Source organism: Malania oleifera, chromosome 3 (genome assembly GCF_029873635.1).
Source record: "Malania oleifera isolate guangnan ecotype guangnan chromosome 3, ASM2987363v1, whole genome shotgun sequence".
Classification (NCBI taxonomy): Eukaryota; Viridiplantae; Streptophyta; class Magnoliopsida; order Santalales; family Ximeniaceae; genus Malania; species Malania oleifera.
The window spans coordinates 33,928,828-33,952,883 of NC_080419.1; the positions used below are offsets into that span (position 1 = coordinate 33,928,828).

General features: G+C 37.0%; 1 protein-coding gene across 2 annotated transcripts in view; it reads left to right on the top strand.

Moving 5' to 3' along the window:
- Nucleotides 1–23,705, top strand: part of LOC131152126 (serine/threonine protein phosphatase 2A regulatory subunit B''alpha-like) — a 79,717-nt gene extending 56,012 nt beyond the window's left edge. For both annotated transcript variants that reach the window (XM_058103784.1, XM_058103785.1), the window contains 4 exons: nt 15,269–15,425; nt 15,554–15,679; nt 15,770–15,919; nt 23,226–23,705. In XM_058103784.1, the coding sequence (XP_057959767.1) occupies nt 15,269–15,425; nt 15,554–15,679; nt 15,770–15,910 (424 nt within the window). In that variant the 3' untranslated portion in view covers nt 15,911–15,919; nt 23,226–23,705. The remainder of the gene's footprint in view (nt 1–15,268; nt 15,426–15,553; nt 15,680–15,769; nt 15,920–23,225) is intronic.
- Nucleotides 23,706–24,056: the final 351 nt, after the last annotated feature.

Sequence of the window (24,056 nt, forward strand, 5' to 3'; positions counted from 1 at the left end):
TGAATAATGCTATGGGCCCACATCAACTAATAACTTCTATACACCGTCAAGCTCTCATAACCCATAAACACCGAACTCGGAATGATGCAATCTTGATACCGTTGTGATCAACTTGACAAGCACTATCCAACGAGCCCAATATTGAATATCTTTGCAGCAACTTTTTCACACCCAATTGTTTAGTTTAAGCTCCAAAATACCTGAAATATAAGATAAACCAAAAGTAACTCAAAAAATATAATAAATATGCATTAATAGACCATAAAGCTCATCCTAACAAACTAAGTTGGCGGGCCTAAATATACATATTTAGGCGCACATCAGCCTACTTCGGGAGTAGCCATCAAAGTGACTGTAAAGCTTGGACAGTGGGCAAGACAATGCAAATTTCACAATTATGTCATTAGATGATTTCCAAGTGATACTTGGAATGGAATTCTTGAGGGAGACTAAGGTGATATTGATGATGTTTGCTAGTTCCCTTTGTTTGATGGTCGACCACCCTTGCATGGTGCAAGTTGTTGCAAAGAAAGGGGGTGATGAGAAGTTCCTCTCAACCATGCAACTTAAGAAGGGTTTGAGAAGGGGTGAGAAGATATTTCTTGCCACACTGGTGGTAAATGAAGATGTTGGCTAAGAGTGGGTGCCTACTACCATCCAAGCTATGTTGGATGAGAATAAAATTGTGATGAAAGACAAGCTACCTCACAAATTGCCTCCACACGAGTTGTGGAGCATGAAATTGAGTTGTTTCTAGGAGTGAAGTCGCCTGTTAGAAGGCCATATTAGATGGCGCCTCTAGAGTTAGTAGAGTTAAAAAAACAACTTGATGAGTTATTGGAAGCGGGTTATATGCGTTCTTTTAAAGCATTGTTCGGATCATATTGGTGTTGTTTCAAAGGAAACATGATGGGAGCATGAGAATGTGTGTGGAGCACCGTGCACTCAACAAGGTGACTCTGTGCAACAAGTAATTATCCTGTTCCATTGATTGCTGATTTCTTTGATCAACAAAGTCATGCAAAATACTTCACTGAACTTGATTTGTGGTTAGACTACTATTAGGTGAGGATAGCAAACAGGGATGTACCGAAGACGACATGTGTGATTGCTGATGTGTTTTGGGTTGACAAATGCACTAGCAACGTTTTGCTCCTTGATGAACCAAGTATTTCTTGAGTACTTGAACAAGTTTGTCGTGGTATGCCTGGATGACATCGTTGTTTGTAGTTCCACTCCCAAGGAACATAAAGAGCATTTGTGGAAGGTTTTCAACAAGCTGAAGGAGAACATTATTTATGTGAGAGAGAGAAGTACTCTTTCGCTCAAAAGAGCATCAAATTCCTTGGTTATGTGATTAAGCAAGGTCATATCTTGATGGATATGGAGAATGTGAGAGCTATTCAAGATTGGAATTGCATAGAGAATTGCGAGGAAGCCTTTGACAACTTGAAGGATGCCATGATAAAAGCTTGGGTACTTTCTCTCTCGGACATCTTGAAAACCTTCGAGGTAAAGACATGCATCGAATTATGCCCTTGTGGTAGTCTTTTTGTAGGATGGGCATCCTATTGCACATGAGATCCGTAAGTTTAATGAAGCTGCACGGAGGTACACAACTCAAGGGTTGGAGATGCTAGTGGTGATACATCGTCTTCATATATGACAGCATTACCTACTTTGGTCGAAGTTTGTGGTGAAAATAGATAATTGTTAGTCACTTCTTTACACACCCAAAATTATGACTTAACTAGGCTTGTTGGCAAGAATTCCTGATTGTTTTTTATTTCTTATTTGAGCACAAGGCGGGGTAGATGAATCAAGTTGCAAATGCACTAAGTAAGAAGGTCGATCTTGTGGCCTTACGGATGGTAACACACTTGACAGTAAGGTTACCATGACAATGCCAGAGTGCATTAAAGAGAACCTTGGCCAAGACCTAGTTGCCCTAAAGTTGGTGGATGAGGGCAAAGCTCACAAGCTTTGGTTAGAAGATGGATTGCCGACGACACATGGTAATCGGTCTTTTTTGCCCTGAGCTGGAGATCTGTAGAAGACATTGCTGAGAGTGTCGTGACACCACATGGGCATGTTATCTAGGATGGCATCATACTTTGGCATTGCTGAAGTAGAGGTATTACTATCCACACATGTGATGATGTGGTCCAGTATACCCGAATTTGTTTCACCTTCCAACAAAGTAAGGTGGAGCAAAAAAGGATTGCAGGGCTGTTGGAGCAGCTTTGCCTCTTCTACTGACCGTACCGTAGGAGAATGTTTCACTTGACTTCATCACTAGCTTGCTCAGAGTGGGAGGGGCATGAGGTCTATACTTATGGTTATTGACAAGTTTCAAAGTAAGATACTTTCATACGAATCATACCTGCACCAAAGTATTGTTCGACAAAGGAGACAACACAATTGTTTTCTAAACATATAGTGAAATATTGAGGTGTTCCCCAAGACATCATCAATGCCTAAGACTCAAGATTCAAAGGCAACTTCTAGACAAAACTTTTCAGCATCCTCGGTTCACAGCTTGACACCTCTTTGAGTTAGCACTTGCAGACAGATGGATAGATAGAGAGATTCAACAGGATGCTCGAAGAGTTCTTGCACCATTTCGTCATTGCCAATTAGAAGAATTGGGTATAGCTACTCGATATGACTCAATTCTGTTTCAATGCCCAAAAGAACTCAACAACCAATTAGAGTCCTTTTGAGCTTCTTATAGGCCAACAACCGTTGTTCCCTCACATTGTTGATGATCCATACAAAGGAAAGAGTCCAAAAACATGTCTCCATCAAGGAATGGAGATAGAATGCAAAGATCGCCTGAGCTTACCTAGAGAAAACTTCCAAGCAGATGAAGAAGTGGGTAGATCAAGGGAGAAGATCCATGTTGCGCTTCAATGTGTGAGACTTGGTGCTTATTGAGCTCCATCTTGAATAGATGATGTTATTATTGGGTTGAGATAAGAGACTACTTCGCAAATATTAAGTACTATTTCCCATCTTGGCTAAAGTTGGGGAAGCCTCTTACAAGGTTGATCCTCTGACTTGGATGCAAATGAATCTTGTGTTTTATGTTAGCTACCTTAAGACATTCAATGCTGACAATGAAGATCTAAGCATAATTCAGCCAACTAGAGCAACATTGAAGAGAGCATAACCAGACAGAAGAGAAGTTGAAGTCATCCTTGTAATCACAGAGTTCACATCATCCAAGAAGAAGTGGTACTAGTTCTTAGTGAAGTGAAAAAGCCTTCGATACAAAGAAATCAAATGGATTTCAGCAAAAGACTTGCAACTATTCGTGGACAAAGTAGAAATGTACTTAGCGTCAAAATCTAGAAGGACGTTGACCACATAAGTGGGGTAGAATGTCACGAGCCAAGCTTGTTTAGGGCATTATGCTTGCCTGTGACCGCTTGCCTTACATGTAGCGATGGGTTACCATCATGTAAATAGTAGTATAGGTTTTATGCTTTGAGTATGTGTAAGCCTTAGCATAAAGTGGGAGTATGAAACCTCAGATAATTTGATGTTTCCTAGTGCTAGAGGTAAAATAACATATAAAGCTTTTTAGGGGAGGGTGAGTGTTCATTAGTCTTGTAATTCACTAGCTTTTGTTTTGCCTACTTGCTTCCCTTGCTCAACATAGGTTGCTTATGGAGGTGATGTTAATGAATTACATTAGTGTTTATCGCTTGCTTGCCATTTTCTTTCACAAATTACTTGCTATTTCCGCTTTCTTTTCATTCAATTGTTGTGACTGTGTACTTGTGGTACACAATCCTTCACAAAGTTTGAAGTGTTCGGCCCATGACACTATGGGACGGTGCCTCTTAAGAAAGATTTGGAGGAATTGTTTTTGTTGAAAAATGATATGATTTGGGGAAAAATGTTGTTTAAATGAGCCAAGGATGGGAACTATATACGAAACGTTTTCACAAAATAGCTGCTTGTCGATAGAGGGAGAGCATGATTAAAGATTTGGAGTTTGATAAAGGTGGTTTTGTTAGGATTTTGTATGCCATTGAAGAGGAGATTACCAAGTTTTATAGAAATATTTATAAGAAGGAAAATGCTGTCCTATGTTGAGCATTGGATTGGTGTTCCTTTTCTAATTATAAAAAATTTTAGTTGAAAGGGCTTTGAGGAGGAGGTTAACAAGCTAGTGCTTAGTATGGATAGGTAGGAAAACCCCTAGGCTAGATGGATTTGCCTCAGTTTCAGAGATGTTGGGATGGGACTGAGGTTGGTTTGATGAAATTGTTTTGGGAGTTCCATGTTAATGATGAGATTCGTAGAAGTTTGAACTCTACTTTTATAGCTTTAGTTTCAAAGAAGGATCACTTGGTTAGAATTAATGATTCCTATGTATTAAATTGACAATAAGTGTTTATATGATTATCTCTAATAAGGTCCTTGAGGAATGGATTATACATGTGATAGGGAGTGACTTTTCTAGTTCTCCGTTAACATTTATTGGTATGAGATCTATTTTGGATTTCATCGCTGTAGTTATTGGGGTTGTTAGACATCAAGAGGAGCAAGAAGAAAGGTTCAATTTTTAAGATGGTTTTTTGAGAAGATAAGAAGTGTGTTTGTTCAAAATAGAGATGATGGATCGGAGGTTTCTTGCTTCTACGTCGTCTTTAGTGATTATCAATGGAGAATCCAAGACTTGGTTTTCAGCCTCTAGGGTGTGAGACGAGGGGATCTTTTATCTCCTTTTCGCTTTATTTTAACATGACTTATGTATAAATTATCTTGAAATTTTGGTTTTGAGGCTGAATGAGGTGGTACAACACGGTAGTGGTACTTCTTCAAAATTCTTTTGTTGAAGGAACAAATTATTGATGCAACTATTATGGTTAAAAAGGTGGTGGTCTCCTGCGATAGGAAGCACTAATCATGGTTTTAAATAAAGGCCACGCCCGTTACGTAACGCTGTTACATAACTGTTTTTTGGGTTACTGATACCGTTACACACCGAGAAATTGGTGGGAAGAAAAATCACAACTGTAGCGGCCATTACGGACTGCGATCGTTATGTAACCGCTACAGGGCTATTACGTCAAAAAAATTATTTTATTTTTTTACTTCTCACTTTTTCCGTCTCATTCATAAATCATTCTCAATATACCATATGTCGAGAGGGGAAAATATTATAATGAGGATGACATTGATACAAAATTTACTGTTTCTTTAAATACTCACAAGAGTTGCATTAATTAACAATTTGAAAATACTAACTTAGGAAAATATTTTATTTTGACAATATTAGTAATGTGATGTTTATGTTCTATATTTTTCAACTTCAACCTTCTTTATTTTCTAGCTATTTTATATTTGTATTATTCGTATGTCTTATGTGTCTAATAGATTAATGGAGTGTATAATGTATCTTGTTTTATTAATTAATTTAGTACACAAGAATTTATCACAGATAAGAACAATGAGATGTATAAATACGTACATACGCGTAATTTTTCTATCAATGGTGGTTTAAAACAAATGTAAACTTGTTGCCCTTACCAAAAAACTTAGTTACTCGAACCGAAGGATCCAAAATACACTAAAATTCTTTCTAAGAAGGGCTAAAAGCTTAAAACATGTAAGTTCACTAATACGCACAAGGTTGTGTGTGCTTCAAAAAGGCCATTACACCCGCTTCCCATTATGTAACATCTGCTACTCCCCCTTCCCGTTACATCCGTTACTATTATGTTAAGCTACCTGCTACCGCAATTTAAAACCATGGCACTAATACTCCAAGAACCTTTGAGTGCTAATATTTGACTGATGGTAGACGGACATGTGGCTAATATGTGTTGAAAATTAAATTAATTAATTTTATTTTTTGACACAGCTCTAACACTTCTCAACACAGCCCGACATGTTTTGGGTGTGCTCGCTACTCTTCTTGACACATTTTTTTTGGGTTAGATTTGTAGTTGTGCTTGGATCAATGTTTTCCATGCTACTTATTGCTAGTTGCCTGGTTGCTATTGGATAGTTTTTCTTTGCTAATGATACTTTTATGATTATGTTACGAATGTGATTGTAATTTTATGGATGTGTAGTGTCAAATTATGAAATATGAATGCAGGTATGAATGTTAAATGTGCAATTAATAATGCATATAATTCATTTTCAATTTACTTTGCTGCAATGTTTTACATATAAAATGTAAAAACTAATGCAAAATATGCCTAAAATATGTACTTCTTAAGATTAATTAATTACTGTATCCCTGCATGCCGTCTCCTAGTCTTTTAAAAAATGTATCATTGATGTATGGTTATCTGCCTATGCTATGTGCCAGTGCTTCTTGATTCCCATGTGGAAAGTGGAGAGACAGGTATGAGTGTAAACTAGACATGGAGGAGGCTTTTGATCATGTAAGTTGGAACTTCTAATTAGGGAAAATGGCCTTCTATAAAAATAGGTTTCTTGGGCTAAAAAAATGCATTTCCACTCGAATTTTCTCAATTCTTATCAATGGTAACCTCGGAATTCATTCGAATCATCAAGCTGGTTGAGGCAAGGAGCTCCACTATGTCCTTCATTATTCATCCTTGTCATGGAAGCACTTAGCAAGATGTTAAGGAGGGCATTGGAGGTCAATCTCTTGTAAGGCTTCAATGTTGGGAGGGTATAGGAAAAATGTTTACAGCTGCGGGAGATAAAATTCTTAGTTTGAGATGTGTTCTTTTGTGTTCTGAAGCAATCTCTGGGGCTGAAGGTGAATTTAAGGAAAAGTGAGTTGATTCCTATTATAGATGGGTTGGATGTTGGTCTATTGGGACAGAATTTTTTGTTTAAGGTGGGGAAGCTTCCTTCGGCTTACTAGAGCTGCCGTTTGGTGCCAAATTAAGGAGAAATCCTTATGAACTTCCATAATTGATAAGTTTGATAAAAAAATAGAGACTTGGGGGAGCAATTTTTTGTCAAAGGGGAGGAGGTTTACTTGCATTAAGAGCAACTTATCAAGGGTTGGAAAAGCAAGTTTTTGTCAAAGGGAAAAGGCTTTATCCATATTGAGAGCATGTTTTAAGTCGTGGTAGCGGGTAATGTAATGTAATGTAACGGTAACAGATACAACGGGAAGTGGGAATAGCAGATGTTACATAACAGGAAGCAGATGTAATGTTCCCCCTCCCCATAGTATATTGAGAATGACTTATGAATAGGGGAAAAAATAAAATTAGAGAAAAAAAAAGTAAACTATAAAATATTGATTTTTTGTCGCAATGGCCTTGTGGTGGTTACATAATGGCTGTAGCAGCCTTTATGTAACGGTCATGGTTTGTAACGGCTGCTACGACCATGATTTTTCTTCCCACTAATTTCACGGTGTTTAACAATGATATCGAGAACCCAAAAAAATGTTACATGACTACTTTACATAGCGATTGTGGCCATTATTTAAAACCATGATTGAGATTACCTTATCGAACCTACTGGTCTACTTCATGTCTCTCTCCCATCCTTTGTGGCAATGTAGGAGAGGGATTTAGATATCGTCTTGTAAACTGAGAAATTGTTAGGGTCAGAGATATCGTCTCCCTCAACCAAGCCCTCCTTGGGAAATGAAATTGGTGATTCATGGAGCAAGGTGGGTATCCATGTTGGAAAATCACTAAGAGCGAGTATGAGCTTGATGGGAATGGGTGTGCCACTAGGGAAATTAGAGAACCCTGTAGAATGGGGGCGTCGAAGTGGATAAGAAGGGACTGTGAAGAGTTGTTCCTTCAAACAGAATTTATTGTTGGCAAAAGAGAAAGGGTTTATTTGTGGAAGGATAGGTACTGTGGAGGTCAACATTTAAAATATATATTTTCAGATGTTTTCTTGGTGGCATTAAATAAAGAAGCTTATGTGTTTTATGTGTGAAACTAGGTCCAAGGATGTGTCTCATTCATTTTACACTGTCCATTTGCATGGGGCTTGTGGAATACACATTTTTGATTTCCTGGTGAAGTGTGTGTTGGTCCAAAATCGGTGGAGGAGCTCCTGACTATTTCCTGTCCTGGTTTTGGAAATGTAAGGATGCAAGAGGCTGTGGAATTATGCCGTTTGTGCGGTGCTCATAGTTTTAAAAATATGTGTGTAATGGTCGTTATGGAAGTTACGTGACAGTATCAGTGGCTTTTGAGATTGTTATGGGGCGATATCTTGGAGCTGCTTTGGTTGACAATGGTAACAGTCTGTAATGGCCATTACGGACCTTTATAGTGCCAGACTGGTTGTGAATGACTGAAATTGGTTTTTGAGTCGTCCTAGGTTTTTTTTTTTTTTTATCCTTTCTTTTCCCTTTTTCAAAGGTTGGAAATTCAATTTTAAGTTGGTTTGTTTACTTGGTGACTTTTTTATTTAAAAAAATTTCATTTTTGGATTTATTTTCCTTGATATTTAGTATGCATTTTTATTTTCCATTTATATGCAGTCTTTCAATAATTACCATTAAAATAAACTCTACTTTTTCTCTCTTTAAATTACTTTTGTTTGTATTCTAAGTTCTTTCAAAATTTTTTTTTTTTTTTTTAATGTTTTTCTTGCATCTAGTTTGGAGACTAAAGTACATTCTATTGTACGCATCTTTGTTCTTGTTTAGCATATGAAATTATATATTTTATTTTTTGGTTGACAAAAAAATTCTCTTAAAAACTAGAAAAGTACAAAATATGGCATTCTATATTTTATATTTCTTTATATTTAAGATTTCTTAGTTTGAATTTCACTTACAATCTCGATAAAGTAGTGAAAATTAGCAGATGCATACTTCTCGCCAGTAGCAACTAAAGCAACCAACATGACATCCAATGCTTGTAGTATATGTTATATTTAAATTGATTAGTATAAGGATTATGGGATCAAAACATGTGCATATATATGTTCTTAAGAAGTTTGCTAATGCAAAAAATGAATTCACGGATGCGGTTGTCATTACCCGTCATGTAACAGCATTGACAGCTGCGACCGTTACCGTTTTTAAAACCATGGCAGTGCCTTTGTTTATTTTAAGTAGTTGTTTATTTTCTTTTTAACGTTTCTTGAGGACTTCTTGCTCTCCTTCATTGTTTCCTTCTCTCCTTGCTATCTTTAAATGAAGCTTCTTTTCTCTCCAAAAAATAAAAAGAGGAAGCTTTGGTGTTGCCTTTGTTATCATTTGTCACATTGCAGATAGCAGAACCTTTTGGAATGTGGATTTAGAAATGATGGTGCTAGATTGGGATATGGAGCTCATTTCTAATTCTTTGAATTTCCTATACTGTTATGTGTGGTCCAAGGGGAAGATAGAATCAACTGCAATCTGGATCATGGAGGTAGATACACTGTTAGATCTTACCACAAGAACTGCTTAAGAGCAGGGGAAGGAAGGGGCAGTAACATTTACCCTCAAGGATAATACAGAAAACTATCAGCCTGAGCCAGGTAGCTTTCCTGGCATGGGAAACAACTTGGGAGAGTGTTAATGTCTGATTAACTGAAAAAATGAGGTTAGATATTGGTAAATAGTTGCTATCTCTGCAAGGAGGTGTTGGAAACTGTTCTGCCCTTAAAGCCATATTCCTTCATTGCTGGTGGATGGGGAAGCTGTTGAAGGTGGCTTTGAACATGATGTGACAGCAACAGGTCTCAGCTGAGACTGCTTATAAAGAACTTTAGGCTTGAGCAGGAAATAAGATTCTAAAATAGTGAGAGGAGAAAACAATCTTTGTTATTCTGTTAACTATATTTTGTAATATGTGGAAGGAAAGGAATAGGAGAGCTTTCGAAGGCATAGAGTTTATTAGTAGGAATTTCACTGATGAGTAAACTGTTTATGTTACTGGCAGAGTATGGTGAACAGGTAGCAGAGTTTTGATTTTGTTTTTTTTTTTGGTTTTTTGGTTTTTTTTTTTTTCGAAGTAATTTTTTTCTATAGTTGGTTTGGTACCCCCTTGATGCCCTTTTGAACTCAAGACTCTTATAAAATAAAGTTATCAGAGTATCAGACATTAGTCTTGTGATGACTTAAATTAGGAGTTTGGACAACTATGATTCCATGGACAACTTAAGAGAAATCTCATGTAACAGTGGCTATTTGGTGTAGCAACTATGCTGAAATTGTAAGTTTAACCATAGACATGTTTAAAAGTTCCGGAAGCGCTTGAAACATCTACCTGAAATATATTGGGATCAGTGGAAAGAGTTCCTGGCCCCATACCTATAAACCTACATGGCTATATCAAATTTTACTTTAGTAAATGTGACAATTAAGTTTTGCCATGTTCTCTTGCCAAAACCTATTCACAGCTATTGGATCCTTTTTCAACATCACTTTTCTCCCATTCCCTCATTGAGTTTTTCCAAAACCAAATTTCTCACTCTTGTCTTGAGCCAAATTTGAAAATTTAATTCTTCCTGTTTTTCATATTTCATGGAATATATGTTTTATACTTGCCTTTTTTTCTTTTTCGTTTTTTTTTTTTGGTTTTTAAATGTCTCTATCCTTGTGATCTATGGATATTTAATCTTGACTAAATGCCATTGCATGCAATGCCAGAGCTTGAAATATATTTTTGAATGGGTCAGAATAAAATTATATCTATGTATTTGCAAGTTATTGTCAACATTGTTACTTGTAATATAATTATATTTTTCATGAAATATAACATCACATTAATTTATTCTATAACGTCACATTAATTTACGCTATATTTTTTTTAAAAAAAAGTTAACATGTAGAAGCTTGTGGGGAAACTGCGCCTCGTGCCAAATTGAGCATGAGCCAAGAAATCACACTCACTGATTGAAAATTGTCCAAATCTTTTGAAAGGGCTTTAGAAGGCCCTTGTGCTTGTATTGTATATACAAGGCTTTTCAAAACTTTTGGAGGGGTCATTGTGCATCTAGATCTTACTAAGATCTGCCCCCTGATGTAATCCTGCATATATGTTTTATTTTTTTAATTTCTTAAAAAAATGAAAATGAACAACGATTTTTTCATTTAAAGTCATGATCTTTTTTTTAGTAATTATGTTTTGGACCTTTATTGGTATTTTTTTTAATAAATAAAAGCCTCATTTCATCCCCGCCGCCGGGGGGGGGGGGGGTACTAAATTCAAGTACAAAAGAAGAGAAGAGAGTGTACATAGTAGAAGTCCAAAGATTTAAAAACAGTGTGTATATCCATACTGTACTATCCATAAATCCAATCTGGTTTTAAAAAAAATTGGAAAAACTTGACCACCTATACTTGATGGTAAGTGTCATTTCAACTCCTTCAAAAACCCGTCTATTCGTTTCCCTCCACACAACCCCAAAAATGGTGAGAGGGATTAGGTGCAAGTCCTACAGTTGACCCTCTTTGTAGCACACAGACAATATCACAATCTATGAGAAGAATTGAATTAACCAAGCATGAGCATCACAAACATATTCTAATGATCACAAGTTGTTGGGATTTTAAAAACATATATGATTTGGTTCAAAGCCCCTAGTTGATCATTTCATTCAAGTAATCAAGTTCCCTTTAAAAGATGTTATATTAGAAATCTTAGATCACAAGCCCTAGCATAAAAATCAAATATCCCTAAGCATCGTACTAGAAAGCATGTTCATGTTGAAAATCTAGGAAGATTCAAAGAGAATTAACAAGTTTTTTCAATCAAGACTTCGGGTAGAGTTTCAAGGCTTACAAGGTACTTTTAGGGGCTGTTTTAGATGGTCACAAACAAGGAATTGAAACGAGCTTACCAAAAGGTTCGGAATGTCAAACACCAAGACACACGAGTACTCAATCGCACCACGAACAAGCTTGTTGATCCTTAGGAATCTTGAGACAAGAATGAAGCTTGAGGTGGTTGTGGCTGTGGGCTATGAAAGAGGTGTGGGTGTGTAGTGTTGATGATGACATTGATGTTGTCGTGGTCTCTCACCACCCAATCTCCGCGGAGACAAAACGTAGCCTCACACCACTCACAAGGAGAGGAACAAGATTCACATATTCAAGCAAAAGCTTCTTTTTTTTTTTAATTGATAATGCAAGATGCCTTTTACAATACAAGTGATGACATATTTATAGCCTTACGTGCACTTGACTTGCACATGGCTTCTTAAAAGATTAAAAAAATACAAAAGTAAAATAAAACATTTAAAACATAGGTAATGAGGTTCCTAGGAAATAGTTTGTCATAGGAAATAGGTGCCTAGGAGCTAGAATAATTATGATAGTGGAGTCTAGGAACTTAAAATGAAATAAATGCTTCTTGAAAACCCAAGACTCTTTGACTTGCAAGTTGTCATGCTTCTTGAAAAACCAAGACTCTTTGACTTGCAAGCTGTCATCCTCTTTCCAAGCTAGCTTCTAAAAGAAGCTTCAATTGCTGCAAATAAAGTTCACATCAATGGTGGACTTTGGGTGGTCGTTCATGTGTCACAATATCCACGAAAGATACTCGAGGTGTATGTTGATCCCCATCAGAATGCCAAGAAGAGGAAAAATTCGACTAAGACAAATTTCCATCTCCTCCAAAACTTTTCTTTGGAGGATATGGAGATCTGCCTTAAATGCTCTAAGGGGTATGTCAAAATCTCCTTGGCTGTTGGAAGCCTAGCAGAAAGTGCTGCAATGGGTCAGAGGAAAAATTCGACTAACACAAATTTTCATTTTGTAGTGTTTTGCATGACTTGGTCAGACTTCTGCTCAGAATAGCATATATTAGTGGGTCAGAGGAAAGTGAGTTTTCAAAATCTAGGCTAGTTAATTTGAAGAATGAGTTGGAAAAGGTTTTATTGAAAAAGACAGAGTGGCATAGATTTTGGATTAAGTGGGCCAAGAAAGGAGATTGCTGTTAGATGATCACTTTACCTAAAATCTTAAGCTGTTAGGTTTTGGGCCAGCAATGTATATCAAACTTTTTAACAGTCTCCCGCCCGATTGCACGTGGAGATAAAAAAAAGTGATAAATAACACCCATTACTGGAAATAAAGATAATTTTTAACCACCATACGGTGACCAAGGGCAACCACACTAGAACCCAGGACCTCCTGGCAACCAGAGCTCTGACAACACGTTAGATTACTACTTTACCTAAAAGCTGAAGCTGCCAGGTTTTGGATCAACAATTTATAATCAAGGTTTTTAACAATTGAATACATGGTTTTCATAGATTTGCCTTGGTAGGAAGAAAAAGAGTATGCTGGAGGTAGAAATCCAGGGTGAGGTGGACCAAGACAGGAGATTGCAATGCATGATTGTTTCATAGGCTTGCCTTGCTACCTGATAGGAAGAGGAAGAATTTTTTGAGGGATTGCAGTTACATTCAGGAGTTGTCATTCATGGGCAGAGATCAACAGCAGAAGGGCACTAAGTTTTACAGGAATTTATATACAGATAATGCTCCTCTAAGACCTAGAGGGTAGGATTGATATCCCATTACTGAGGACAAGGCCCAGTGGTTGGATTGGCTTTTTGAAGAGGAAGAGGTAATTTTTTCTATTTTTGGGACAGATGCTCTTTTATTTATTTATTTTTATAAAGATTGTGCCAGCTCTGGTGGTTTCACTCTGGAATTTCGAAAAAGCAGTTTTTTTGGCTTGTGAGTATATCTCAGAGTGCGTTTTTATTAAGGATAAAATGATTTCGGATGCTTTTTGGGTTACTTAATAATGGGCTGGTGGATGATGTCAAAAGAGGAAATGTATTAGAAGTTGCATCTTTCCTGTTTTTCTGTCCTTCATTGTTAATGACGAGCATGAAGCTCAGTTTATGGCATCTGAAGGATTTCGGCTTTGCAAATACTTTCCCCATTTTGTTTGCAATGGGGTTTGACATGTTAAGTAGGATGGTGATGCATGCCGAGGAGATGGGGACTATTGAAGGCTTTAGTTCGGCAAGAGAAAAGTATAGAAATTCTGATTTATGATTTATTGATACCATTTTTTCTAGCATTCTTCTTTATATTGTTAGGCTGTGAATGATTGCTCTTTCATGGATTACCTGCATCATGGTGTATCATCACTTGGATTTTTGAAAGTTCTATGATGAATCATGAGCATTGGCCTGACTATTTATGCTGGATGGCTTCTATTTTTCAGTCATGTCTATGGAAAAGAATGACATAGGAGCATGAGGAGCACGAATGACAGGTCAATGTTAACTTTGTGTTTGCCAGAATATGTCTTCTTGAGTTCTGGACATTTACTTGTACATGCTTATATAGAAATACAATTCTTGCAACTGTCATAATCTGAAATAAAGAAAATATCTATACCATTAAGTAGTAAAGATGTAAAGCTGTTGGACCCAGCCTCAAGGTCACATGTTTAAGTCATGAAAGTAGAGTGTGAAGGTAAGGCTGCATATATTATATCCTTCCCAAACCCCTTAAATGGTGTGGGAGCTTTGTGCACTGGGTGTTGCAATTTTATAGTTAATTCTTGAAAAAGTAGGAATGTGTGTGTGTGTGCGTGCATGTGCATGCATGTGTGTGTATGACTGACATTCTTAATACACTGTTACCTATTCTGGATATATAACTGTACACAATCTTGACTGGGGTATTTTCTCATTACCAGCATTATGAATCTACATGCTGATTAAAACTGGTTTGGGTTGAGATTCAGAAACTTGATAGGCTGTGATATATCATGGCTGTGAATTTACATTAAATATATAATGATGCAGCTTGGTGGATATATTTTCCTTCATGAATTTAAGAGTTCCATCTCTAATCTAATTATCTGTAGGTAAGGATTTTATACATATACTATAGATTAGTCAAGTGAAATGAGTTTGGTTGAGTCAACTTTTCAACTTCAGCAGCAATGAATTCACATTGAATTTGTATTTGATGGATTTATGGTATAGAAGTTGTTAGTCTATTCTGTTTTATGAATATGTCTTCCCTCTTTTATTTTAAATGATCCATGTATTGTCTAATTGCCTATTTTACATCCATGATTATATTTTTGGATAGGATATGTCCATTATTATATTAATCAAGTTTTGTTGTATGAGGCTTGTGCCAATCTGCTATTCCTCTTGAACACCATTCTTATAGGTGATTAATAATATTATTTGAAAATCTTGTACCGCCTTTGGATGCTAGGTTAATAAATAATTCTTGATTTGCTTTTTTGTCTCCATAAAGACCCAAAATGATGTTCATCATTATTGGATTGACGTTGAATCAAGAATGCTGCTAATCTAGAATTTGTTTTCATTTTTCAGTCTATTATATGGACAATGACCGATTTTCTCCCCAGGTTCAAATGCATTGATTTGGATGGTAATGGAGTGCTTACACCAAATGAAATGCAATATTTCTACGAAGAGCAGCTGCATCGGATGGAATGCATGGCCCAAGAACCAGTGCTTTTTGAGGATATATTATGTCAGATTGTTGATATGATTAGTCCAGAGGTCACATGTCATTTCTTACTGATTTCATCTCTTGGAATTCAACCTTTGGTCTTGTTTCTTAGCTGGATATGATTTCTCTTTTCAATTTTTTCTTTTTATATGATTTTGATAGGGGATACTGTTTGCAGAATGAAAGCTATATCACATTACGTGACTTGAAAGGCTGCAAACTTTCTGGAAATGTTTTCAACATTCTTTTCAATCTCAATAAGTTCATTGCTTTTGAAACTCGTGATCCATTTCTTATTCGCCAGGTAATTGCATGGCTGCACTTTTGTTTACCATGTTAAGATTGTCAACATAAGAAGCTGCTAGCATTGATTACAATGCTTGTGTTGTCATAGGAGCGTGAGGATCCAACTTTGACAGAGTGGGATCGGTTTGCCCATAGAGAATATATAAGGCTTTCAATGGAAGAAGATGGTGATGATGCTTCTAATGGAAGTGGGGATGTTTGGGATGAGTCACTTGAGGCTCCCTTTTGAGTTTTATTGGTAAGTGCAAACTACCCAGCATGGATGTACAGTGTTTTTTTTCTTTCTATTTTTTGGGTTGAATTTTGTTAGCTGACCTTGAAATTGCCATTCCCTTTGTAATACAGTTTTAAAACTCTTTTCTATAGTATGCACACTAGCATCAATCTCGTATGAATTGGTTTCTATTATTTTACATTAATCATGCAAATATGTGATATTGATGCTTGTGCAGTATAATGCAAAATATATTTGAAACTTGTCCCCTATTGGATATACTTGGTGTTATAAGAACTGGAATTACAATTTCTTTATCTAATTCCATACAATTGATTTTCTATTTATAGTCTTCTCTTTTTTTTTTTTTGCATTTATTTTTTCTCCGCACCAATTTTTTAAAAGGCTTACTCGAGCTCGCTTCAAGGCCAGCCATTCCTAAAATACCTTGCTGCTTAATCAGTTATACCAAATCCCAAAAAAGGCTAATGCATTACTTGCTGAGTCTTTCACATTTGTGCATAGGGCACACCTTTTGCGCCTTTTCAGTTGAGGCTTATGCATTTTGGGTGTGTGATTTTCAAGTTAGATTAGGCTAGATAATTTTAGCACCATGTTTATATAGAAGGATGATCATTAACATGAGTTGATCTCTAAAACTCTTGAACCTCAGCCTAGGGGGGTGTGCACGGTTCGGTTCGGTTTTGACCAAAAATGGTAACTGAACCGAAAAAATCTGTTTTCAAAATCTAAAACCGTTACCAAACCGTGCAACGACGGTTTTAAATAACCGTAAACTGAATTTTGGCAGTTCAGTTCGGTTTAAACTTGGTTTTTGATGTTTAAAAAAATTGAAATAAAAGAACTAAATAAAGCCTATCTGAAAGTAGACAAGGCCCAATGGTGACCCATCCTCACAACATGAATGGTGAGCTTACCGCTTACTTAACGCAATGAATCAATGAGGCTAGATGGATATTTATATGGGAAGGGAGGGAGGTTCTATTCTTCCCCCAACCAATGTGAGACAAATAATCGACCTGATCAGTGATCACTGATCAGACCTAAACGATCATAGAAACATTTCCACAAAAACAAATGTTTCTCACTGGGAGAAGGGCTCAAATGCTCAGGCAAAATTGTCAGCGTTTAACCTGAGATCATCACAGTACTAACAATTATCATAGGATAAGAAAATTTGCTTCAACATTCTGATCAAAGACTAGGCCCCTTAGAAGTTCAGCCCCACGTCTAAACCAGGCTGTATTTGCTTAAGGCAAACATCCAAATCACTGATGTAAAATAAACTAAAGAAGCAGCAATTTCAGAATGCAACGAAACAAACTGCACATATAAAAAATCAGAGTTCTGAAGGGGAAAATTTGCAGTGAAAAAAAAAAAAAAGAGCCAGATCTAGCATGAACAAAGAGGCCAAGAGGAGACCATAGCCACATCAAAACTGTAAAAAACAGAGAAGATAATCAGGAAAGCAGAGTCGTTGCGAGGAAATTAACACCCGGGGGGATTTAATCAACAAAAATGGAGGGAATCAAGGAGAAATTGAACAAAAAACAGAACTGAAAAGAGAAAATATAGGTGAAATGGGAGGTACGAAGAGAATGAGATGGAATTTACCTTTGTTCTTGGCAAGAATTTGGAGACCAAAGACGGAAGGCGTGGGCATGGGCGTGAGCGTGAGCATCAGCGTTGGGGTGGGAGGGAACGGGAGGTCTTGTGAGGGCGCCGCACGGCAGCTACCAGCACCTACCAGGAAGGAGAAGGAGCATGACTGCTGCATGAGCAAGTGTCTCTTCAGTCTTCCCAATAGCCAAGTCCTCAACCCAATAGCCAGCTCTTCCACTCCACCAAACGGCAAACACGTCCCACATCGCCAAAATGGGGAGCATGAATCTCATGCTTCTTATATAAAATCCTTTCCCACTCCCCTATAAGTTCAACTTTCCAGATTTAAAATAATTATTTTAAAAGTATAATCAGTTTTCGGTTTTTTCGGTTTGGTTTTTAAGTGAAACTGAAACTGAAAGTTGGTTTTTTATAAATTCAAAACTGAAACCGAAATACCGAACTGAAGTGTCAAACGGTTCTGTTTCAGTCCGGTTCTCAGTTTTTTGGTAAATTTTGTACACCCCTACCTCGGCCTCTCAAGTTATCAAATTTTGAATGACCAACTAGTAGTTTGCAGATTATATTTGTTTTTTTATTTTTTTTACATTATATTTTTAATTTTCTTAATTTTTTATTTATTCTGAAAGTATGTATTTAATTTATTTACGTACTTTTATTTTAAAATAAGATTTTGAAAAGGTTTCCACCTTGCCTCTTAAGGGTTAAAACGCCTTGCCTTGCGCCTTTGCCTTCTAAACATTGCTCCAAACAAATATTTGAAGACTTTGCTTAGAGTCTAGGACTCTAGGATAAGACTTCTGGAGGCTATCGTTATGTTTGTCCAAGGTTTTCTGATTCTTTATTTCTTTTTATTTAGTATAAGAGGTTCTCCCATCTTGTAAGTTTTAACTACACCTGTCTCCATCTCATTCTAGTTTTTAAGTATCAATATGCCCTTTTTCCTTTTTAATTAATTCCAGTTCTATAGTGATAAGTTCACCTGGAGTCACTGAAAATGTTCTAAATAACCAATACGCCCTTTTTCCTTTTTAAATTAATTCCAGTTCTATAGTGATAAGTTCACCTGGAGTCGCTGAAAATGATCATTAAGAACATTTAATAACTTATTGATGTTTTTATTTTAAACTTGTTTCAGAGTACCAATATGCCCTTTTCCTTTTTAAATTAATTCCAGTTCTACAGTGACAAGTTCACCTGGAGTCACTGAAAATGATCATTTAGAACATTTTATAACTTATTGATGTTTCAATTTTAAACTTGTTTCAGTTTTTGTGCTTAACTGAACAATCTGAAATTGATGTTTGAACTTTGAAGCACTGTAGTTCACTGAAGTCAAGCTTCTGGAGGTCTTCTCCTCCAATTTTAGATGGTGTCTTTTGTAACAAAATTTTTGAAGTAATGCTGGATATAATGCACAACTTCCTGACCTTGAATTTCTTTATGTGGTGATATCTTTGAAGCCTCCATTTACGTACAGCCTTTGCTGCTGCTGTAACATATCTGAGTAGGAATGATGCATCATGCTAACTGTCTGTCATATGAGATTCCTATTTAATCTTGCCTATGTTAGGTTTACCTTACCTAATTTCTCCTAGATATGTGCATTTCCAACTCTGTGTGTGCCTGCGTCTTATTTGTTATTTAAATGATTGACCCCTTATTGTGTCATTTGCTAGTCATGTAAAAACTTGTGTGGAATAAGTGAATGTAAATTACTTCTGTCAGATGTTAGTCATGTGATTGCCTAAGTCAGATTTAAAACACAAGCCTGATGATGATGACGCTTCTAATAGAACAGGAGATGTTTTGCATAAATTACTTGAGGCTTTCCTATCCTTTCTAGTAATCCTATCCTTTCAAGTAATAAACTCTGTATGATTTATTATTATTTTTTTGGGTGCATCTCTTACACACATTCTCTCTTGCAAATATACTTGTATTCGTATTATAATTTAAGAAGAATCTATGTTGCGTTATCAGAACTGTTGAAAAACGGGTAGTTGGTTTTGATTTCAAGTAACATCCATTTCCTTGTGTTTGTAGTATAATTTAAGACATATCTATTTTTGTACTAGCATGAATGCCTTACAACTTGGCCTGTGTCATTTTAGAATTATTATGTAAATATGTGGTGCTGGTTTCTGTGTTGTATAATACAAACCGAATTGGAACTTTTGACCCCGTGTGTATAATTGGCATAATGCAAACTGAAATTAGAAATTTATGACCCCCATTGGATATAATTGATTTTATACTCTTTTTTTTTCCCTTTTTTTGTGTGCGCACTTAATTTTCTTTGGAAAAAAATATTTTAATTCATTCAAGTGTCTAGGCTAAGAAATTTGTAGGCTTTTTTTTTTTTTTTAAGAATATTCAGGGTATTGTTTTTCTTATTTCGTTTTATTTGGTACAATACTTTTTAAGAGGTTCTCCATATTTTAACATTTCAACTATAACTGTGGAGCCCTTAGCCCTAGCCTCATGGCCCTCACCCTCATCCCTCAAGGGCTTCAATCTTCATCCTGCTTTGCTCCTCAGCCTAGCCCTTGCGTGAGAGTGGGCAAATGGGGAATGTTGATTGGTAATTTGGACCCAAATACCCAGTGCCCTGCCACCAGTGACTGAGTGCTATACTGCAAGCATGACTATGGAAGAGCTTAAGATGAGACAGCCTGCTCAGCTGCTTGTGGCTGGCTTGGACTGCTTAGGTCTCAGTGGCTTCTGCCTGATCGCATCCTGTTGCCTATTTGGAAGTAGTCTGCTGATTGTTTTATTGATTAATTAACGGTGAATTGGTGAGAATGGAAATTTGAAGAATGCTGATACTCTTAAGAATCTATTGCTACCTGCTGGATGGAAGATGAAGGTTAATTGGTTATTGCATTAAAGGAAACGATCTCAAAGATTTTCCAGATTTTTTGGTGGGCAATTGTTGACCAGAATGATTTCAGAATATAATGGCGGAGGCTGTGCCTTGGAAAACAGTCCAGATCAGAGGCAAGTCCTTTGACCTGGGACTGGAGAAAATTGGTCAATGGAGGCTTTGTTTTCTTGTTGGACCAAAAAACCTTGTGTTGATTGATGGATTAGAATTTCGTTGTTGATTGCTTGCTGGTTTGTTTTTGTTTGTTTGATTTTATCGTCAGAATCAGAAGAATTGTTGGTATTGGGTCATGGTGGTGCTTTGGTTGACCACAAGCAGTAAGTTTTTGGAGATATGGTGGAGGTTTAGGGAAAAGGATCATTCCATCTTCATACCTGGGGGGTTGGAGGGTTTCCTATGGATAGATTTTTTGGTGGTGTTGAAGTCAATTGCTGATCTGGTGAAAGGCAGGGTACACAGATGTTGGTGTTTTGTCGGAGGAGATCTTGATGGAATGAGGTAGTACAAGGTGTTGCACAGCCACCAGTTACAAAAAAATGGGGATTTTTGTGTTAATATGCTGTTGGAAAATGCGAAGAATCGGGTGGCCGGAGTGGTTGAACAGTGTTTAGGGTTTCCAGGAGCATCATCGTTAGCCATTGGGAGATGGTTTGGTTGTTCCTAGGCTTAAATCTAAGATCTGTTTGTGAGCCTGGTATTTTATCTTTAATTTCAATTTGGACGAGCTATTAAAGCCTTTTACTGAGGCCCACATTTTAAATGAGGAAAAGGCTCAGCAGTCTTTTTAAGACCCAGCACCCTTCACACTCTGGTACAAGTAGCGGGCTGCCAATTTAAGGGGGAGTTATTAATGAGCAGGCCTGCAAAATTAGGGCTGGGAGCAGAGGGATCATCATGTCTTGCCAAATAGGGCTGCTGCGCTGGTGGGGAAAAGAAACTTTCGTGGTTCAGTTGCTTTTATTTCTCAGGCTGCAGCTATCCCTCCAAAAGAAATTCGCCAAACTTATTCGTTGGGGTTCAAGTGGAGCTAGAGCCCAGCAATCTTTGGGAGATCAGCAACCTTCCAAGGTTGTCAGTTATGGTCACTATTCTGCTGTGTCTAATAATTCTGAGCCACAATCTCCAGAGGGAAGCAACTGTGCCATGGAAAGTGTCCAATAATCATATTTCAGTGGTTGGTGTTTCTGGGAATTTAAGGAACAATAAAGTCAGGATCTTGATGGCATCATGACGAGTTGTTTGTATGCGATGTCAAAGGAACAAATTACAAACGTTCATGTGGAGCAGAGAACATGGAGTTATACTGTTGGAAATAATGGCGGTCTTAAGTGGAGGGATGCTAGAAAGAAATCTGATAGGCCAAGCCTACTTAAGTTTATCTCGTTCGCTTGAAATGAGAATTCTCTTGATGATATTTGAATTAATTCTGACGTGCAGACGTGTAAAATTTAAAAAAGAAATACTGAGCATTGAAGAAACTTTGAATGTTCTGAGGTGGAATCAGATGTGAAGATTAACGAGGTAGGTAGTCTAAAGGTAGAAAAGAAATGGTGCAATGAGTCTCTAAACTAGGGTGATCTTGATAGTGAGTTTTCTTGTCATGAGATGCATGACGGCTGAGTTTCATGAGCAAAATGGGTATATTTTAGATCCTCTTGATTTAGTTGGTGATATTTCTCATGTGCCAGCGGCTATGCTTGAAGGTCAAGAGGGTATTCCTATTTTTTGAGGATGATGATAATGAGGAAAGAGCTGTGAGTGATCATAGTAGGGACGGCATTCTGCGTACCCCTCTCTCTCCTTCGGTGCACAGGTTGATGAGAAGGATCTTGATGATTGAAGATCTACTTCTTATGGACAAGATGGGCTTGTGGTTGTATGATCCTATGGGACAAGCAGTTTGGTTGGATGGGAGTAAGAGTAAGGTGAAAACAGTTCATTGTGAGCTAGCAGCCTGAAGCAATCAGTTAAGTGATGGAAAGGGTTTAAAAGGGGTTTCCTCACTTTGTTATTTGTTGGGTTTTCTTTGTTTTTTTGTTTGTTCGTTGGTTTTCATTTATTTGTTTATGTTTTTGAGGACCTCTTGTCCTCTCTTTGTTCGTAATTCCTTTTTCCTCTATCTTATTAATACATTTCCTTTGCTATTGAAAAAAAAAAACATAAGGTTGTGTCTTGGAGCATGGATTGCAGGTCTCGGATTTGGATGAAGCTAAGTACAATTTTGTATTGCATTTTATCTAGATCCATGCAAGCCTAAATCCATGGTCCCAATTCCAAGCTTCCAAACTCCGTCTCTTTCATATTTTTGTGTTTCTAATTTCTATAGGCCATTTTTTCTTGAAATTAGTGGTTCCAGTTTAAGAGTGATCTAAATCACTCGAGTTGCTAAATTAGCCAAAGATTATCATCCGAAGTTAGAACTCTTTTTGAATTGAATTAATGTACAATGGAGTTCGAAATTTGTACATCTCTTCTCTGCCTATTTTGGATAGAAAAACTGTGATATCGCGCTGTCTAAAGCAAAATCAAGCCTATATACAATGCACAATCCCTGGACCTTGATTTTCTTTATATGGTGGTGTATGCATTTTACGCAAGCTCCCTCTATTTACTGCAGCCTTGGCTGTGCTTCTTACATGTACCCCTGTGAGGGGTGGGATACGCATGCCCTGTGCGGGGTTTTATGCGTGCAGCAACTCTCTTTTATATATCTCCTTGTATTTATTGCCTCAGAAATGCACCAACTTTCTTGGGGTTACAAAGAGGTTCATTTGGTTTTCCATTGTATACTTTCTGCAGGTGTTACCCCATGACAATAGATGCTTCAATGAATATGCATCGTTCGTTAACTGAAGATACTGCTGTTGATAAACTTGAGTGGCTCAAATCTACGATGCATATTTGCCCAGCTGGCTGTACTTTCCCGACTCTGGTCCCTATGCGTTTGATTGTGCAGTGATCTGCTGTGCTATCCTTGCCGGCTTCAGTGCGACTGAAAGTTGAGCCATGATTTGCAGTAGCATACTGGAAGTTCAGTTAGGAATATCAAAGGCCTCGAAAAGTTTGGGGCAGTTACAGGCTAGGATTTATTGTTTTGTCCAGATAGAAATAGATTAGAGTAATGCGAGTCAAATTTATTTCTTTTTGTATGTAAGAAGTTTTTTTTTTTTTCCAAATAATGATTTCCAGTGTTTTGTCTCAGCACAGTTAACTGTCATTTTTACTGTTTCATTTATGATGAATAGAAATGATAGGAATAAACAAATTTATAGTGTGCCATTGAATGGTCCGTCTTTTTCGATCATGTTGAATAGAATGAAATAATTTTCACTTGCCCTAAAAGAGATAAAAAAAAAAAAAATTCAGTTGTGATGCTTGCATTCAAATGTTGGTATAAGCATAAGACGTTAAGTTGCACAATTAAGACACGAAAAAAAAAAGGCTAATTTGGCTATGACCGTTTGTAGTTATTTTTAATGTATACCAAATTTACAAGCCCATTTTAATTTTCAGATTGTTTGTTGTGGTCACTTACGCATCCTAATAAATATCATTTGTTACTGGCTGAGTACGCGTCCTGAGCATTTTCTATGATTGTCAATTGTCATTCACTTTAATTTAAGAGCCTAA